At 35.0% G+C, this 19,000-nt stretch overlaps 3 protein-coding genes across 3 annotated transcripts; 1 reads left to right on the forward strand and 2 right to left on the reverse strand.

The window, feature by feature from the left end:
* Positions 1-1,955: 1,955 nt before the first annotated feature.
* Positions 1,956-2,866, reverse strand: LOC142630815 (uncharacterized). The gene is made up of 2 exons (XM_075804867.1): positions 2,480-2,866; positions 1,956-2,391 (listed from the first exon to the last, which is right to left on the reverse strand). The coding sequence occupies exons 1-2, from the start codon at positions 2,693-2,695 to the stop codon at positions 2,002-2,004; spliced, it is 606 nt and encodes a 201-aa protein (XP_075660982.1). The 5' UTR covers positions 2,696-2,866; the 3' UTR covers positions 1,956-2,001.
* A 6,922-nt stretch (positions 2,867-9,788) lies between these two features.
* On the forward strand, positions 9,789-11,771 carry LOC142630690 (uncharacterized). Its single transcript, XM_075804715.1, has 2 exons — positions 9,789-9,871; positions 10,229-11,771. Exon 2 carries the CDS (start codon positions 10,259-10,261, stop codon positions 11,429-11,431), a length of 1,173 nt encoding a protein of 390 aa, XP_075660830.1. The 5' UTR covers positions 9,789-9,871; positions 10,229-10,258; the 3' UTR covers positions 11,432-11,771.
* Positions 11,772-13,727: 1,956 nt separating this feature from the next.
* LOC142630609 (tRNase Z TRZ1-like) lies at positions 13,728-18,236 on the reverse strand. The gene is made up of 8 exons (XM_075804633.1): positions 17,872-18,236; positions 16,843-17,005; positions 16,654-16,724; positions 16,442-16,537; positions 15,535-15,648; positions 14,799-14,867; positions 14,601-14,675; positions 13,728-14,177 (listed from the first exon to the last, which is right to left on the reverse strand). Exons 1-8 carry the CDS (start codon positions 18,100-18,102, stop codon positions 14,103-14,105), a joined length of 894 nt encoding a protein of 297 aa, XP_075660748.1. The 5' UTR covers positions 18,103-18,236; the 3' UTR covers positions 13,728-14,102.
* Between the last annotated feature and the right edge of the window lie 764 nt (positions 18,237-19,000).

The raw sequence follows: 19,000 nt of genomic DNA on the forward strand, positions 1-19,000 counted from the left end.
TGGAAGCAGAAGCTCTTGCTACTATCACGGAGAAAAACATTCGCACCTTTGCATGGAGAAGTATAATTTGCCAATATGGGATCCCAAGAGTGCTCGTTTCAGACAACGGGAAGCAATTCGACAACGATGCATTCCGAGACTTCTGTTCTCAGCTGGGAATTAAGAATCACTACTCATCACCCGCGCACCCTCAGGCCAACGGTCAGGTTGAGGTCACGAACCGGTCCTTATTAAAGATTATCAAGACTTGGCTCGAGGGGGCAAAGGGCATATGGCCAGACGAACTACCAAGTGTACTCTGGGCATATAGGACAACAGCAAGAACACCAACAGGGGAGACACCATTTCGATTGGCGTATGGTACTGAGGCCCTCATACCGGCAGAAGTGGGACTAACGAGCTACCACGTGGAAAGCTATGACGAGAGCAAGAATAATGAAGCGTTGCGTCTAGAGCTTGACCTTGTGGATGAGGTCAGGGCAGCAGCAGCACAGAGACTAGCACGGTACCAAGACATGATGGCAAAACACTACAACTCCAAGGTCCGGCACCGGGACTTCAAGGTGGGAGATCTGGTATTACGAAAAGTGCTTGGCGCGACGAAGGATGCATCCCAGGGAAAGCTGGGTCCTAACTGGGAAGGCCCATACAGAATTATCTCATGGCATAGGAAAGGGACATACTACTTGGAGACGTTAGACACAAGAAAGTTGGGCCATCCCTGGAACACGGAGCACCTGAAGAAGTACTACCAGTAGTGTGGCAGTCATAGGACAATGTTTACCACCTTATTTTCGGTTTAATTTTAAACATTCATAGTTTTTACTTATTAGAACTCAAGTTTTTTTTCCATAAACAATTTGGCCTGTTGAACTGATATAGTGAGAGGAATTTTTATTTAGAAAATATGAAATGCATGGTGTTGAAAATTCTACAAGTCCACAAAGTGGACGGATCATCCCAAAGGGATGAAAACCTACAAGTCCACAAAGTGGACGGATCATCACAAGGGGATAAAAACCTACAAGTCCACAAAGTGGACGGATCATCCCAAAGGGATAAAAACTTACAAGTCCACAAAGTGGACGGATCATCCCAAAGGGATAAAAACCTACAAGTCCACAAAGTGGACGGATCACCCAAAGGGTAAAGAGTCTATGAAGTCCACAAGATGGACGGATCATCCCAACGGGATGAAAACCTACAAGTCCACAAAGTGGACGGATCACCCAAAGGGTAAAGAGTCTATGAAGTCCACAAGATGGACGGATCATCCCAACGGGATGAAAACCTACAAGTCCACAAAGTGGACGGATCAACCCAAAGGGTGGAGAGTCTACGAAGTCCACAAAGTGGACGGATAATCCAAAGGGTGAAAATTCTACGAGTCCATAAAGTGGACGGATCATCCAAAGGATAAAAACTCTACGAGTCCACGAGTGGACGGATCATTCAGAGGATGAAAACTCCGCTAGTCCATAAAGTGGACGGATCATCCAAGGGATGAAAACCCTACGAGTCCACAAAGTGGACGGATCATCCAAAGGATGAAACTCTACTAAACCACGAAGTGGACGAATCCTCCCAAAGGTGAAAGATTGTATGTCCACAAAGTGGACGGATCACACAAAGAACATCGAAATGTGCTAAGTCCATACCATGGGTGGATCAACTAAGAGCATACAAATAGGCCAAATAAAAAAGCGAAAATTCGATGAAAGTGGATGGATAGTCCGAAATATACTGATACAATAGAGTTCAATAATAAAAAGTCTGATACTTGGTTGAAAAACTTAAATAAAAGACAAAAAATAAAGTTGTTTCATATGACCATAATTTACATCAGTCATTAATTGTGACGGTCTTTTCAGGGCCTTCAGGCAATGGCTGGTGAGAATCGACGACGGTGGCTTCTTCGGCGGCTTTAGCGACCCCGTCATCACTTGGAACCTCGCCAAAGAGTTCCTCCGTCCCTTCAGAGTCGACAGGGTGAGCAAGGGTTCAGGCCTCAGCATCTATGGTTATGTGAGCTAAGTCCAGGTCAGGGAATGTTGCCTTCACCTGACGGATGCAGTCATCGAACCCGTCGCTAAAAGAAGAACCGAGCTCCATCAGCAGCGCGTCGGAGTCACGATACTCTCTGACGGCATCAACCTTAGCTTGACGGATATTGTCGTCATGAGCTTTCACCGTCTCCCTGAGCAGCTCCACCTCCTTTTTTAAGTTCTCCCGAGCCTGCTCGGAGAGCGTCAGCTTCTGCTCATGACGGATCCTCCATAACTTCAGCTCGTCCAATTCTTCTGCCGTCGCCTTGGCCTTTGCACGTACTCGTTCAAGGGCTCTCTCCTGGGCCAGGCAACGGTCTGACAAGCCCTTGGCCATCAGCACACCCTGCAACAGTTCGATTAGAAATGAGTTCAAGGCGGAAAGGAACGAGACGGAGTCAAAATGACTAAATGAGCTTATGACGGACACTAACCTGAGCTAAGCTGTACAGACATGTCTCACCCATGGTTTCGGTGGCGTGATTTCCAAGGTCTTCGTAGTCCTCGTCAGATATAATGGAACCAATACGACGGAGAGTGTATTGGGGGTCTTCACGAAGCAGGACGGGGGGCTTCTCCTTTACGGGGTCCAGGTTGGTCATCATGCCCTTACCCTTGCCAATCCCAAGCTTGGGAGGCGGTTTCACCATGCCGGACCCCTGACCGGCAGGTAGACCCGTCACAAGTTTCTGTTTTTTGGAGTGATGGTCCCATCTCTCAGAAGATGGTCTTTTTGGGGCCGTCTGTGACGGATCCTTCTTTGAAGCGTCGCCCCCTTGCTTCTTTTTTGCCGCTTGCTGTTTAATGATAGCCCGTCTCCTGGCGTCATCTATTTCTACAAAAGAAGACGGTTAAAAAAGGAACTACATAAATAAAATGAATCATTTTCCAGAAAATATTAATGCTAAAACAAACAGAGCGTTACTAAATAAAAAATTTATTGTTTCCTTGAATTTGAATAAAAATTAAAAAGACAGCAAAATTAGAGAAACCAAATTGATGTCAACAATATAAAGCAAGGAAAGATCAATACTTGTGTCCGAGTGTAAGCCACAACATGATCTCAGTTTGAAATTAACTAAATAAATTTCTTAATTCTAATGCAGTGATGGAACAAAAAACCAAGTTGTCAATTCTCAATTTTCTCAACAACAAAACACTGAACTTACCTCAAACAAAGCGATCAGACTGAATTTCGAAGGAAACCCAATTGAATTCTTTGTCCCCAAAACACAAAAATCTCCACCAGATCTCAAAACCAAGACACACCCAGATGAGAAAATTGACAGACTTTAAAGCCCAAGTGAGAAAGTTCGCAGCTTGATGGACTTAGAGAGATCGATTTGTTCCAAGAACTGTCTCTGTAATTTGAGAAACGAAGGGTATAAATAATAACACAACACCGACTGTTTTTTCCTTGTGAAGCTAGGATTAGATTTACGACTAGGAATAGGACTGTAAAAGAAATCTCTTTCAATTATGATACGTATTGGGAAAGGATACGTTTTCCTTATTTAATTGTGGTGGACCGGTGGTGACTTAGTTGTTTCAGAGGTAAGTCGATAATTTGCGCTTTGTCTAGTAAGGAAGCTGGACTAGCGTTTTGGCGGGAAAATTAAACGAATTGTAACTGAAAAAACCGTTGGTTTCATTATATGACCAAAACACCCTTTGCTGCATTTTTTTCTTTGCGTCTGTATATTCAGTGCAATTCCACTGCTATTTTTTTCCCTAACACCATGGGTAGATTTTAACCTTCAGTTCAAGAACCCAGATTCATAGTTAGCCTTATATTTTAGTTCCACAATCACTCTCAGTTTTCACATAGGTTTCATTTGCTTTCATCAAAGAATTTATATATGGTACACAAAGCCAGTTAATTCTATATATATATATACACAAAGCCAGTTTTCACATAGGTTTCATTTGCTTTCAGCTGAACATTTATGTGGTTCAAAAATACTCTTATTAATAAAGGGTAACTTCATTTAAAAATAGAATCATAAATATCAAATAACAAATTTTATTTTGAATTAAAAAGAGAATTCTTAAAATTTATAATTTTTCCATTCACATTCAAAAATGAAATTACAGTTACTACTTATCTCTAAAGTTTATTATTTTTATTTGTTTGAAAAATAAAAAAATATTTTTAAATTATAATAAATGCAAATTATTAATCATTATCCAAAAAATAGAAGAAACTTTGAGTACACGCAGGAGCACGTAATTAGAGATTAGTATATATATATGTTTTTAACTTTCAACTACTGATCTTAGCTTTGCATGTATTGTTTATGGAACACAACATTATTCTATACAACATACTGGCAAGTTGTTGATACTATTTTCACAGCTTATTCTACTGAGCTTTTGCAAATTTAGCCACAAGTAGAGCTTGCTTAGAGTAAAAGAGCCTTGTAGTCAAGTGATCTTACTTAATTTTCTTTATAAGGATAATAAGGGTTGGAATTCCTCCTTCCCCCCACTTATTATTGAAACAATTGAATTACAAAAAAAGAAGAAGAAGAAGAAAGGAGCTTGCTCACATTTAAGCAAATTCTTTGAAGCAATAATTATTAAAACAAAAGATATTACCGATTTCTTCTAAATTGCTTTAAAAGATAAATGTAGCAAATGATATTCGTCTACATTGTTTTGAAAGATAAATGTAGCAAATGATATTCATCGCTAACAATTCATAACATCCAATATGATTATTCATAAAAATAAAATAAAAAAAGTTTTAGAAAAAAATTCCACAAGAAAATGAATTAAGATGGTTTAATTTTGTGATAGATAATTCACAGAACTTTAATGTCAATATGTAAAAAAAAAATTAAAAAAAAAATCATACAAATTTAAGAAATATATATGTTTAAATAAGCCTATATATCACGGGCCTAGAATTATTCCCTAGTGACCGTGCAAAAGACTATACGAGTCTACGATGGGAGAAAAGATAAACAACATTAAAACTCCACAATTGAAAAAATGGGGGCTTTTAGTTATCCCCTTGGAGAGATTGGAAGGGAGAACAACACCCTTTGCCTAGAAACTGAGTCTAGTGCTCGGGTAGCTTGGAGGGCCATTTCAGAATGGAGTTGGAGGCATGTCATAGCCATCTGAACAAGAATGAACCGAGTCAGTCATGTGGGCATGGATAAATTTTAAACAATTCCAAAGTAGATGACATAAACGAAATAAGAAGAAAAAAAAAAGATTTTCTTAAACTGCTGAACTTCTCGCATCATATCACAGGAGTTACATATGCATAGTTTCAGAATATGTTCTCAGTTCAGCAGAAGTAGAGTTCTTCAATTTTCTTAGGGGTAATCCAAACATCACCATATTATAGCTAGCATTCAAGACTAGAATGAATGACTGATTCATGAAACATAATAATGATGAAAGCTAACTTTTTAAAAATGTGTTAGCCGACAAATTAGTAGTAGTTGTTACAAATGGTATCAACAAAGAAATTATTTTTGCAGGTCCATTTCACAATGTTAATTATAGCATATCCCTTACTACTTGACTATTAGCTTCGGCAAGATCTACAAGTTCAACACACAGGCAATATTATCCGCAAGAAAGAGATGGCAAAGATGAAAAATGCAAGCACGAATTTTGAGCCTGGACCTATGCTTCCTAGAGATGGCATATCTCCCTGCACAAAATTAGCAACAGGATTCAAACAAATACTTTCCATCAGTACTGATGGTTTAACATGCAATATGATGCATGGATTCAAAGGTGAAACTGCAATAAAATAATCACAATAAGCCACCATTCACCCAATTTTCACTTTTATGCCACTTCTATACAGACACGCGGGTCAAATAGTCATTTCTACCCAGCCAATGGATATGTACCATCTCCAGGGTCTCACATCATATCAAAATATCGACGTACTGAACTTTAATTAGTACCTGGATCTTAACAAATCGAGAAGAAAGGGAGCCAATCTGGGGTGCACCGTGCATGGCTGCGCATCACAAAATATATATATTTAATGAATTTACTTAAAGTATTAGTTAATTGAATTAGCCAATGGAGTCAATGCGTATATTAATTATTTATTGTTTTGCATTAATTATTTATATTTAATGAATTTATATGATTATTTTTATAAACTTTATATAGAAAATAATTTTTAGTTGAAATAATAATAATAATAAATTTAAAATATGGCGTTCTTACTCATATTTAGTTGTTTTGACAACAATTGTCATAAAAGCCATAAAAAAAAATTAAATATTTGTGAATTCATTAAAACTAATCTTAATTCTTTAAATTTCCTAACTCCTTTGTGTGTGTGTGTGTGGAACTAACACCGTAGTATACTAGTATGTATTCAATATAATTAGAAAGATTACTAGTATAAGAAATATATATTTTTTTGTTATATTAATTATTTTAAGCATAATGAAATTTTAATATCATTTTTCTAAGATTTATATGACAATTTTTATGTGAGAAACAATTGTTTAAATATGGAATTTTTATTCAAATTTAGTTGTTTTTGCAACAATTGAAACCATGCCTAACAAAAAGGGGAAAATTTTTCTAGTAACACACAATCAAGAATGTAAAATAATAATAATAATAATAATAATAATAATAATAATAATAATAATAATAATAATAAAAAATAAATAAATAAATAAAAATTTGAAAGATATATGCATTTTTTAGTATGCATGAAACATGTCTATCTATATTAGCTACTAAATCATGCAATTTTCAATTTGTAAACACAAATATATATATATATAGGATGATCAAATCACTATACTACTCTTAGTGTATTTATATTTTGTCTATATAAAAAATAACTAAAGATACAATTTTTTACAATGAAATTTATTGAAATATCTTTTTTATACATAGATAGTTGGGGGTGGGGATCAGAATTCTGAATGTTTCTATTGGAAATTGAGTTACAAGATTTTTGGCAAAACTTATCGAAATATTGGAGAAAACTAATAATAAGTTGCACCGTACATTGGGACGTTGGGATAAGAAAAAAAAGAAAGAAGAAGTAAGAATTCAATTTTTCAAAGCTAACAATTTTTCCTTTCAAATTATATACTCGTGTCCTTAAATTATTGTTTATGTTGATTGTAGTTACGATTTAAGGGACCCTTTAAAAATAATGTTTGTATAATTGAAAATATAAATTATCTAGTTATAAAATAAATGTGTAATTACACTCTTCTCTTTTGAGGTTTAAGAAAATGATATTCTACTCTAAACTTGGAAGGAAAAAATACTTTCCCTTCTTGACATCCAATTGACCAAGCTTTGTTAAATTAATATTAAAAATGTTATATTTTAACATGGCCTTTAATTTGCTTAAAGCTAGGTTTCAAAAATTCTCCTCCATTTCAAAATTAAAATTTATTGTTTAAAATTTTAATTTAAGTGTATTTTAAAATATTAAGTATGAATTTTGCTTATTATTTTTTTCTTTTTTCGATGGGTATAGAGAGATTTACTGTTGCAAGTGTTTAGGTGCTTGAAATTTTTTGCATTTTTATTCTAAATTTATTAGTTATTTTTTTTACTAACCATAGTTTAGCTTTTATAAAGAGATTCTCATAAAAATTTAGAATATTTCGTTACTAATATAAATAGAATGAGGGATTATTAATTTCTTCAAATTTCAAGGGAATGAACTATTTTTTCCTTCAGGTTTGGGTAAAGTGTCATTCTCCCAAATCTCAAAGAAGAGGAGTGTAATTACCCCTAAAATAAATATAATTTGAATTAAAATAAATATAATTTGAATTGAAACAAATGTAAAAAAAAAAATCATTTAAATTATTATCCATTAAATTCTCAATAATAATAATAATAATATAAGGAAAAAATTTGATAGCAAATGTTATTAATTTTCTATTTATTTTTAGTTTACATTGATTTAAATTAAGATAAATGAGAATGAAACCTAAGTTGAAGCCTAAGTCCAAATAAATATAAATTATATTTTTGCTAATTATATATATTTTTTAAATTTTCCCAGAACCTTTATTTTTTCTTATCAATGTCAAATTAAACCTGTAGGGACCCGAGGACAAAAGAAGGGTAGCACTATCGTAGCTTTCAGCTATTTTTTCTAGAAAGAGCATTCACAGCCCGAGGATAGAGTGGAAAGTGGCGAAGCACTAGTGGGGATATTAAGGGTGCAAATAGGTGTTTTAGGGGTTGAATGAGATCTTTGTAGGAAGTTTCTTGTACAAGTCTCACCTGATCCTCCGCATTAAATGATGGGCAACAGTTTTATTAGCTGCATTAATGAGTAAGTGACCTGAACAATGGATCCACAACTCAGCAACTCCTTCCACAAACTTCTCCAAGAATCTAAGGGGATAGGTGTCTTAAGGAGGTTGGGGGAAATTATAGATGGAGGGTTAGAATGCAAGAGGCAATGGAATATAAAAAGGAAAGAGCTCTTAGATAGGGGAGAAGAGCAAGAATTAAGGAGAAGAAATAATAAAGAGAGTTGTAACTGAGAGAAAGAGTGAACAGTATCTGTATCCATCAAGAACAATTGTCCTCGAGCAATATTGTAAAGAATTCTTCAATTTAATCCTTAAGCATTTAATCTTTTTTTCCCCATTTGTGTCCTTGGGCAAAACCCACACCTGTTCCTCCCACTCTCTATACAAATCTTTATTATTTTGGGCTGGATTTGGGAATTCCAACTTCACTATTCTAGGTGGGCTTTGGCTGCTTAAATTCATGTTCTTATAATTGGCGTCATCTGTGTGAGAAACTTTCTACAAAGATCTCATTCAACCCTTGAAACACCTATCTGCGCCCATAATATCTCCCACGAGCGCTTTGCCACTTCCCACTCTATCCTCGGACCACCTCACTCCTCGGGCCGTGAATGCTCCTTTTAGAAGATCAGCTAAAAGCTATGATGGTGCTACCCATATTGGGTCCTCAGGTCCCCACAAAACCTTTATATTTCTTTAATTAATTAATTAATTTTTATTCTTCTGCTTTTGCACTAATAACTTATTTGGTACAAAAATTAAATATTTATATGGACATGTGGAGCAAAATTAGATTCTAATTGAAAATCTAATTAGATTTTCTTTCAACTTTGACTTCAAATATATATATACACACACACGTACACACACAAATTGTTAAGATGATAAGTTACGATTGGCATATAATAAAAATTGTGTTATAATCGGTCTAAATTAATGTGATGTTTCACTAATTGAAACTTTAAACAAAAAAATTAAGTCAATCACTAATTACTACTTATCATCTTAATAAGTTGTTAAAAAACTTATGATATGGAAATTCAAAAAAAAAAAAAAAAACTTATGATATGTATTTTTTTTTTCTTATAGTTTAAAAAAGGAGAGAAGCTACAAGTCTTATAACTCAATCGATACATTCTAATGTTCTTGATAAAGATACTTATGACTTAAATTCATCTCCTTCATTATAACTATCAAATTTATAACTTATGATACATAATTATATATAAGCCCTCCATGGAGCGGTAAATATTTTCTTTAAATAGTAAAAAATATATTTTCACCTATCAAAAAAAAAATCATAACCAAAAAAAATCATATATAATTTTAATATAAAATTAATCATAATAAATGTCTTTTTATATATATATATATATATATATATATATATATAATTTATTTATTTATATTTATATAATTTCAAGACATGGGCCTAGGCTTTTAAGTTTAGCCCATGAAACTTTGGTCATAGATTCGCTTTTGCTTTCGCCGCCGCACCGTTCCTCTTCGGCTCTTCTGGTTCGAATTCCCTATCTCCATGTAACCTCAACTCAATAAAGTTTCAATCTTTAACTGAAACATTTTCAAAAAATAATTGGGATATTTGATTCTGTTTTGTTCTATAGCTTCACTGTAACATCAATGAAACGAAACTAGAAACTTTATGCTCTATTTGTTTTGGCTGGAGAGTTTGCATTAAATTTTTTTATCTGGGTTTTTATTCTATTTCGTTTTAGTGTTTGATTCAGAGTTATATGCTTGTTTACTTCTCAGGTTTTGAGCTTTTGCTTTCCTTTGGCTGAAAATTTTGCAGTAGATTTTTTTTTTTTTTTTTTTGGGTTTATTCTATATGGTTTAAGTGTTTGATTCAGAGTTATATATTTGTTTACTACTCAGGTTTTGAGCTTTGCTTTCCAAATTTTTGCTATGACTTTGCTTGAAGTGATAATAAAGGCCTCGGCCAATACCGAGTCACTTGCTTCCGAGTCAGAATACCCTATTGTTCTCAACCCAGATGATGTTTCGCTGAGGCCTAAACTTGAAGACCCAAATCCCACATTCCTTGTTAACCCTGTTATCGGTTGGCAAATATCTCAAACCGATTCTGAAGTCATTGAAATGGGGAAAAAGTTCTATACTAAGCTAAAGCGGAAGCTCAAGAACCCGATAGATTTTGACAACAATGAGTTTTTACTGATCTTGAATCAGTTTCTTGAGAAAATTAGGGACAAAGTTGGTGTTTCCATTGGGATTGATTCGTCTGAAAGTGGGTATACTCGGGCCTGGATTGAACGGCTAGGGTCTTTGATGGGTAAAGATGTTGCTGGTTTGGTTTTGGATGGGTGTGTGGATTTTGAAATTTGGGATTTGGTCGAGGTTCTGATTGTTAATGGGGTTATTGATCAGTCATGTTATTCAAATTTGGTCAATAGACTTGTGGCGAAGAAGAGGTCAGACTTGTTATGTCTTTGTATTAAGCATGCATCGGATCTTGGGGCATCTGCATTACTTGCCATTTTGAAGTATTTTCTTTGTCCAGCGAAAGATGCTTATGACAGTATGGTGGATGTGAGGAAAGAATGGGAGAAGCAGGCTTTGTCAGCAATTGAGAAAGCAAGTGAAAGGTTTGTCACGGGGAAGAAAGTGCGTTTGGCAAAGGAGGCTTCAATTTTGCTTATGATAGCACATGACGGGTTCTCTGCATCAGAGCTTTGTTTGCACTATTTGCTGGCATCCTCAAATATTGATGCAGTGACATTATCGTCATCAATTGGAAATTTGAATGGTAAAGAGATGATGAATTTGATTCGGTATTTGGGGAAGTGGTTGAAGAAGTACGAGCAATTTCCTCAAGCAATTCCATGTTCTGAAGCATCACATAAGTTAGGTTTGAAGGCCTGCAGTTGGGTTCCTAAGCTTGAAGATGTCATCAACTGTGCTGGATTGGTGCTGGATGAAAAAATTTCTTCATTGATTTTGCATTCAGAATTCCATGAAGAGCTGAGATCCATGGGGGAAGTGGTTAGTTGTTTAGCATCGGAAGCTAGACTATGTTGTTTAATGGCTGATGTAGCCGATAGATTGAAAGTTGAAGTTTGACATGCATGGAAATATAAATTTTTGCTAATATTGCATCATGCTCCTGATATTGCATTTGCAGAATTGATAGTATGCTATCAGTTTTTCTTTTCTTGGAACAAATTGAAGTTCTTTCAGACACTTCTGTATGGATGTTATTCGTGATTGGTTTGTTAGGTTTAGTCTGCATTTTTAGATGGCAGTCTATAGCTGAGTTCTGATGTATACAATGGGAGGAATCTTAGATAAGATTTAATTCTGTCTACAAATGTATACTTTTTGTGCTGAGTTAGTACGAAATTACCTCTCCACTATAATCTCAGAAAGTGACAAATATTAACTTGCATCCATCCATTAAATGAGCCTCTCTGGTGTCACTATTAGCCTCTGCCTTGATATTCTCTCACGTATTTTGAATGCGGATTCTTTTTTGGTTATATTGAAAATCATTCCAGGGAGAAGCACTTGGACGAAGTGATTGTAATAACTAATAAACGATTTTTTTTTCTTCCCCTGGTATTATGATAATATGCTACATAAGCAACCATCAGTATTACAAAATCGATTAATCAGGTGCAATACCATACAATTCGCCAACTTTTTCTCACAAATTATTTTACTTTTTAACTCTCTTTTAATATATTTTATTTAATGGTTGAGATTAAAAGTTGTTTTTTCAACTTTCAATCTCAGTCATTGATTACTATCTTCCAAAAATCTTTAATCCTATTGTCCCAAATTCCAATAAATGATATGTTAACACGGTGGAATCTTTAATCCTATTGTCCCAAATCCCAATACATGATATGTTAACACCTAGTGGGAAGATTTCAAAGTACAATAAATCTAGTGACATACTCTTATTATACACTAATTGATGTAATGATTTGCTATGATTGATATATAATAAAAGTAGTATCTATGATTGTACCAAATATTGTCCATAAGCAAATAAATGACCAATTTGCCAATGACACGCTTCCAAGATAAATTGAAATGCTAAAAGAAGATCAAAGAATGAAGAAGAAAACCAAATGGTTTTTTGAACTAGCCGAGTTAACTCATATATATAACCAAAGGGTTTTTTGGAGCAAAATATATGATCAATTTAGTTTGTTATATAGCATTTTACATGGATAAAAACTCTAGGAATACACCCGATACCACCAAATGTTTAAGCTAAAAGCTTAAATACCAACTTATGATTAGTGCACGATAATCCCACTTTTCACCAAAATCTAGTAGTGATCCCATGTGTAAATGATTTAATTCAATCACAACACCCAAGCATTTTGAAATTGGGTATGGATTGGGATACGAAGGCATATAACCATTAACCTTTAGATGCTGGAAATGACATGTAGCCACTAGTTATTAATTATTGGTTATTGGGAATAATGGATTGTGGGTGAAAAATAATGCAAATAATGTCAACTATAAGTAGGAGCTAGGAACCACTACAATTACAATAACTTATTGTGGCCATATTCCAAGTTCCAACAGATGAATAGTATGTTAATGCATCCCAAATACATGCACAAACATGAGTGCATAAGGCACCATATGCATGATTTATAGTTTTTGTTAAGACTCAACTTTGTCATTCTCCAATGAGAAAGCAACACTTTATCCAATAAAAAAGCAACACATGCCTATCTCCACCACTATAAAAAGATGATGAAGGACCTAAGAAAAGACACTAAATCCCTTGCTACAATGGAATATAATGTTCTTCTCGCCTTCTTTCTCTTTTACTCCTCCATTGTAAACACACATCTCTTGTAGAAAATAATAAATTATTTGACTAACTTGAGCCCAAGTGTTTCTCCCTCTCCAAATATAGAGTTTCCATACTATAAATCTATGTTTTCATTTTCCTTTACGTTTTTATTTTCATTAGCTTTACCTTCCTAATGGGAACTTCCCATTAAAAATCTATGCTTTCATTTTCATTAGCTTTACCTTTCCAATGGTATGTAAATGTCAAAGTAGTAATTTAATGCTTTCTGTCATGTACAATGATTATGCTTTTATTTTCATTAGCTTTACCTTTCCAATGGTATGTAAATGTCAAAGTAGTAATTTAATGCTTTACCATCATGTATGAAAAATATTGTGAAAAATATTGCCTCCCTAATCCCTATCATTCCTCTTATCTGTATTATGAGTTACATCCCAAGTCTTTTTAATTGAAAAAAAGCATTCAAATCAACCACTCAGCTGATTCGTCAAAATGAGCTTTCTCAACTTTATGAATCATTTTTTGGTTGAGATCTTAAGTCAGTTGTCACACACAAAATGTGCTCTTACTACATTGTATCAAAAGGTAATTGCGTTGAGCCAGAATGAAAACAATCAAAATCAGTATAATGAGAGGACCAATGTTTAGCCAATTTAATCCCCTACCTCCACACACCCACGCAGCCACCCAGGGAAAAAGAAGAAATGGATATGGCATCTCAAGAACTTAAAATTCCCGAGAAAACCAACAAGCTTTAAAGAACATTCCTGACTAAGCATCTTGCTGGAATTCTTCTTGAAAATTGGGGGCCTACATAAACCCACAAGCTTCAAAATCACAATGTAACCAACTCAGTTTTCTAAGCTAGTAGTGGGGGTTGCATGAATCCACTAACTCCAAAGTGGCAACAACATTTAGGTGGCCAAAACAGAAACACTACTCCAGTTCCCATTAGAAACCTTCTGTGAGCGCAAAAACTCGACCTGCTAAAGGTGAAGGCAAAGCAGATACAGCTCGTTGAATTTCCTGACAAATCAAAGTAACAAATTAACAATATAATTACCATTAAGGAGACAAAAGGAAGACCTTATAAGATACAACTGGACCATCCCATACAATACACCCACAATGATTTACTAAGTTTATCACACACACTACTGCTCTGTCAACTTTTTAAATGTATGAAGGCTTAATAGCAGGATGACAACTCTTTTTAGTCAATATTACCACCCATGCCCATGCTTCTGTGCTATATGGCAACCAATGAGTTAATTCACTTCTTGGTAGTGGGGGGTTCATCAAATAGAAGAGATAAAATCTTGCCAATAGAATTGATTTGCTGCTAGAAGAGCAGCAAGAACTCATTATGTGGGCTGTAACCCTGTGACTGATCCACTGAGGAGACTTGAAGAATAAATTAGACAAAAGAATTGCTTTATATAGAAGTACCTCAGCTGTATGACGAGCTGAAAAGTGGATTAGAAGAATTGCTTTGTTCTCAAATCTTTCTGCATGACCTATTATCTGGTAAAATCTCATAACAAAAACACAATGAGAAACCCAGGAAGGTGCATCAGACAAGACACAGGCCAATATGGAAGTGCATGCAGCATGATAGTTTCCAAAAGAAGAGTTTAACAACTAAACCTCAGATATATGTGTGTGTCCGTAATCTCTTGCACCCTCCACTTGAATAGAGTTATCAACAAAGGTGCACTGCATGAAAAGATTATGTAAACAATTAATAAGGGCCTCACCCACAATGCAAACCATGACAGATGCTCCCAACAATTTTGAGCAGTACAACCTATGTAGACAGTAAATATGAACGACTTTGTGCATGTATCTGTTAATACATGCTTTTGTATTATATTTACACACAAAAGTGTTAATGAGATACTCTCGTTGACCTAGTATCTGCATGAGCCAAATTGCATGAGAGATCAATATTTAATACCACGAAATGGGGAAAAAAGGGGAAATTTTCAGTTGACACTTCCTCTCATTTGGTCTACATGATCTAAAGCAAGTGTGCGTTATTGAGTTTTGAGAGTAGCAATCTATCACAAATCCACCTCTCATTAATTACAGTGCAGTACGTTCAATTGCAAGCCACCAGAAGACACCGACTAAAGATTATATTATAAAGAAAAGACGCCACATTTATATCACTCCAGACTACAAAAACAAACAGCAAGTTTGCGACCAGAGTTACTCCATTCTTTTCTTATCCTTCTTTTCTGATAAGTTTGATCACAGTTACCTTTTAGTGTAAAACTACAACCGGTGCAAGAAGTTAAAAATGGTCTGATAAAATTAAACCTTGATATACCAAATGTCAAAGTATATGTAAAGTAACACAGCATAATAAAAGTAAATGCACCTCCATAACTAGAATTCGCGATCTCAAGGCATCAATGTTATTTTGGTCAACTATGAAGTCGGACATGGTATCTCCAGTGAAAGCAATTTCAGGTACTGTCACAGTGTATGTAATCTGCAAATAAACAGTCCCAGCCTTGTTTAATAAATCATAATAAAGGAAAAAAAAAAAAAAGCAAGGTCGGTAGATACAGGGACATAAATTTCAAAAACAATGAGGCCACATTAACACAAAAAAAAAATGTCAAAACCTTCTGAGCATTAAAAATAAAAGAGAAAAATAGAAGCCCAGCTAGATATTAGGTAAAATTGTAGAACTTTCCAAAGCAAACATCTATTAAAACATGTTCTGAGGTTTCAATATAATTGCTGAACCTTTTACTAACAGTCTTAAAAGCCAAAAATGTATGCCTTGAAACTCAAACAATGCCCCATAAAACTCTAAGCTTATTTTCCATATTCCAAACATATTTCAACAAAAAAAAATATTTTTTGCATACAATGAAATAACACATGATAACAGAAAAGAAAACCCAATATTCAAAAACTAGATATTCCAAAGAAACAGTACAGCATATCTTCCAACTGCGGATGCTATACACGGATTTTTAAACTTTGGAATGAAAGCAGGCGAAAATGATAAATTTTGGGATACTGTCTACTGCTTTTACTCATGGTCATGGCTATTTTCCCACATCCCACTTCTAGTTCTCTCCATATCAGATTAACAGGGGAAAGGAAGAATATTGCAGTCAATAGGTGGTAGCACAGTTGCTAAAAAGAGTGTAATTTATTTATAAATAATCTATAAAAAATTGCAATATAAAGGCCCCCAGAATGTAAAGGAAGCAAATTTCCAATCACATAGTATCAGTAAGAAGTTTATGAAGGCAACTATCAAGACAGACCTCCACACCTGATAACTTCAAATTCTTAATCTCGTTCCCAGGAAGGCCAATGTACTCCTGCTTAAGTTTCTGTTTTACAGAGTAAACTACATAACCCTGTCATGAATCATTCACAGTTAATAAATACTAAAGATAGCTCAAAGTATATACTAACTTATCAGCATCTGAATGGGAATCCATAAGAGAAAAAAATTACAAATAATAAAAGATACCTGGCTTGGTATGACATGGTATGTCTTAAAAGGTCTTACTTTAAGGTCTTTTCTCAAATAAAACTCTTCTCCTGAAAATAAAAGCTCTATAAGCTTATCTAAAAGTTAAAACTACATTATGTGATGGGAGAGCAGATGAGACCAACATTTTCAGTTGATGAAAGAATTCAATTCAAGATCAGCCATTACCAACATCCAAGCCAATTAGATTATGCTTCAGCTCTGATTGGTCCATTCTTCTGTGCACCTCAAAGAGTTGTTCTACATCTGCTTTTATACATTTTGGTACAATGATTGTTGGGGGCTTCATTCTGTATAAGCCACGAGTTGCAACATACATGGGGAGTCCTCCCTTTCAAAATATTAAGTTATTAGTAACACACAAGAAAAAGAGTCCATGTGTAATCTATACTAATTAAACTCTTTAGTGAGACTTAAAAGACATAATTTATAAATTTAAAATCAGCTAAAAATTGCGAAACTATCAAAATCCAGATTAAATGAATTTCATGGAAATTTTGATAAATAATGAAATGAAAACAGGAGAAAACCCCTCTTTTCATGATTTTTCTTTCTGGAAGAATGGCAGCAGGGAGGTTGGAACTGTTTGATATGTTTAAGTTCTATATTCAGACTATGTGAGAAATTCAAAAATTGTTTGCATTGATAGACATAGAAAAATATGCCATAACATTAGATAACGGTCAAAAGATCCATTACAATGCACACAATTAAAAAACAGAAATCTATCTTTTACATCCATCCAATGACGTGATGCATCATATGAATCTATCTAGGCACTAAAGTAGAGTTCTTCAGCTCTTAGTCAGCTTGTAGTACAACATTAAACAGTGAATATATCTTCAACTACTTTTAGTTCCAAACTCATTCAAAACCCAGTACCAAAACAACAATAAAAGCTCCACAATGTTCCACACAACACTAAAAATCATCACACTACTAGCACATATATCCCAAACCCAATAAAAGAAAACACAAATTACACAAGCAGTTACCTAGTATTTACCATCTAACCACACTAAATTGTCAAAAACTCGAACTGGCCCAATACAGAACAGTGCATACAAAACTAAATTCAACACCACCAAAATAAATAATAACAAAAACCCAGAACACAAAAGGCACAAAGACTGAAAAAAAAAGTCAAAATTTTGCAATACAAAGAGAAAGTAAGCAAAGCACAGAAGGGACCCTCACAATGTGGTCCATGTGGGCATGGGAGATACAGAGAAAGTCTTGCTGTATAGCTTGGTGGGGACAGCGACCAATATCAAAGGCTATATTGAGAGAAGGGAACATTATGCAGGTTTCATGGCCTGCAATTGACAAACCCTTTATTGGGTACCCTTGTATATTCATAACACACTTGGTTTTGTTCGAGCTCTCTTTGTCTTCGGCCTGTCCAGAATCTTTGGTTCCAGTTTCCATGGCTTCAACAAACTTACTCACGTTCTTGGTACACAAGGGCAGGAGCTGGTCTGCTAATTCTCTCTCAACTCAACCAAACCTGAATCAGCAGCAACTCACCCCTCCCTTGACAAACCCACCATACCACCAGCAAGTTCCCATGGCAGACCCATCGCCGGCAACACAGAACACCACAAACCCACAATCACAACCCTCAAAAACACCAATTACAACCTACAAAAATCTCAACAACACAAATACACAATTCACAGATAGTTGCGGCAGAAATAAAGAAGAAGAAGCAGAGGGAAGACGAAGAACTACGCTGAAGAAAGAAGAAAAGAAAGAAGGAGAAAAGAACAAAAAATGGTTCAAAAGCTTGGACCCGACCCATGACTTCTTTTTTTTGTTAACCTTCTTGGCGGATTGGGTCGGGTCGGGAATAGTACTGGGCTATATAACAATTGGGCTAATATAGTGCTTGGTTTGTTTCGAAATTTGACTAATTAAATGAATTTTTTTTTTTTTTTTAAGTTTCAAAGCGACGACGTTTTCACTAGTTCATCATCGTCTTCGTTCTCGTGCACTAAGCAAAATCAACAACGGAAAAAAAAAGAAAAAGATTAGCAAGCATTGGATTGGCAACGAGTTTTAGTAATGGAGGACAGTACGAAGAGAAAGAGAGAAATGGAAACCAAGCTTATCAAAAAGGTCAGCAAAGTAATCTCAGCTATAAAGAGCGCTAAGCACGTAGACGAAGTCGTTTGCGCACTTCATTCTCTTGCTCTCCTTCTCTTCCCTCTCAATTCCTCTCTCCTCTCATGTCAGTCCCCTTTCAGCGCGTATACATGTCTATGTTTTCTTTGTTGATGGACTTGCCACTGAGGTTGTTCAAACCTTGGTTACTTGTCTAAGGCAG

This window comes from Castanea sativa, chromosome 4 (genome assembly GCF_040712315.1).
Source record: "Castanea sativa cultivar Marrone di Chiusa Pesio chromosome 4, ASM4071231v1".
In the NCBI taxonomy this organism is placed as follows: Eukaryota; Viridiplantae; Streptophyta; class Magnoliopsida; order Fagales; family Fagaceae; genus Castanea; species Castanea sativa.

Bases quoted from the DNA above. Each gene is read 5' to 3' on its own strand.
- LOC142630690 (XM_075804715.1), top strand. From the start codon at position 10,259: ATGACTTTGCTTGAAGTGATAATAAAGGCCTCGGCCAATACCGAGTCA.
- LOC142630815 (XM_075804867.1), bottom strand. From the start codon at position 2,695: ATGGTGAAACCGCCTCCCAAGCTTGGGATTGGCAAGGGTAAGGGCATG. The intron at 2,392-2,479 runs GTTAGTGTCCGT...GAACTGTTGCAG, and splicing joins GTCTGTACAGCTTAGCTCAG to GGTGTGCTGATGGCCAAGGG.
- LOC142630609 (XM_075804633.1), bottom strand. From the start codon at position 18,102: ATGGAAACTGGAACCAAAGATTCTGGACAGGCCGAAGACAAAGAGAGC. The intron at 16,538-16,653 runs GTATCTTTTATT...GATTCATGACAG, and splicing joins ACCATGTCATACCAAGCCAG to GGTTATGTAGTTTACTCTGT. The intron at 14,868-15,534 runs GTGCATTTACTT...CTTTTCATGCAG, and splicing joins CGCGAATTCTAGTTATGGAG to TGCACCTTTGTTGATAACTC.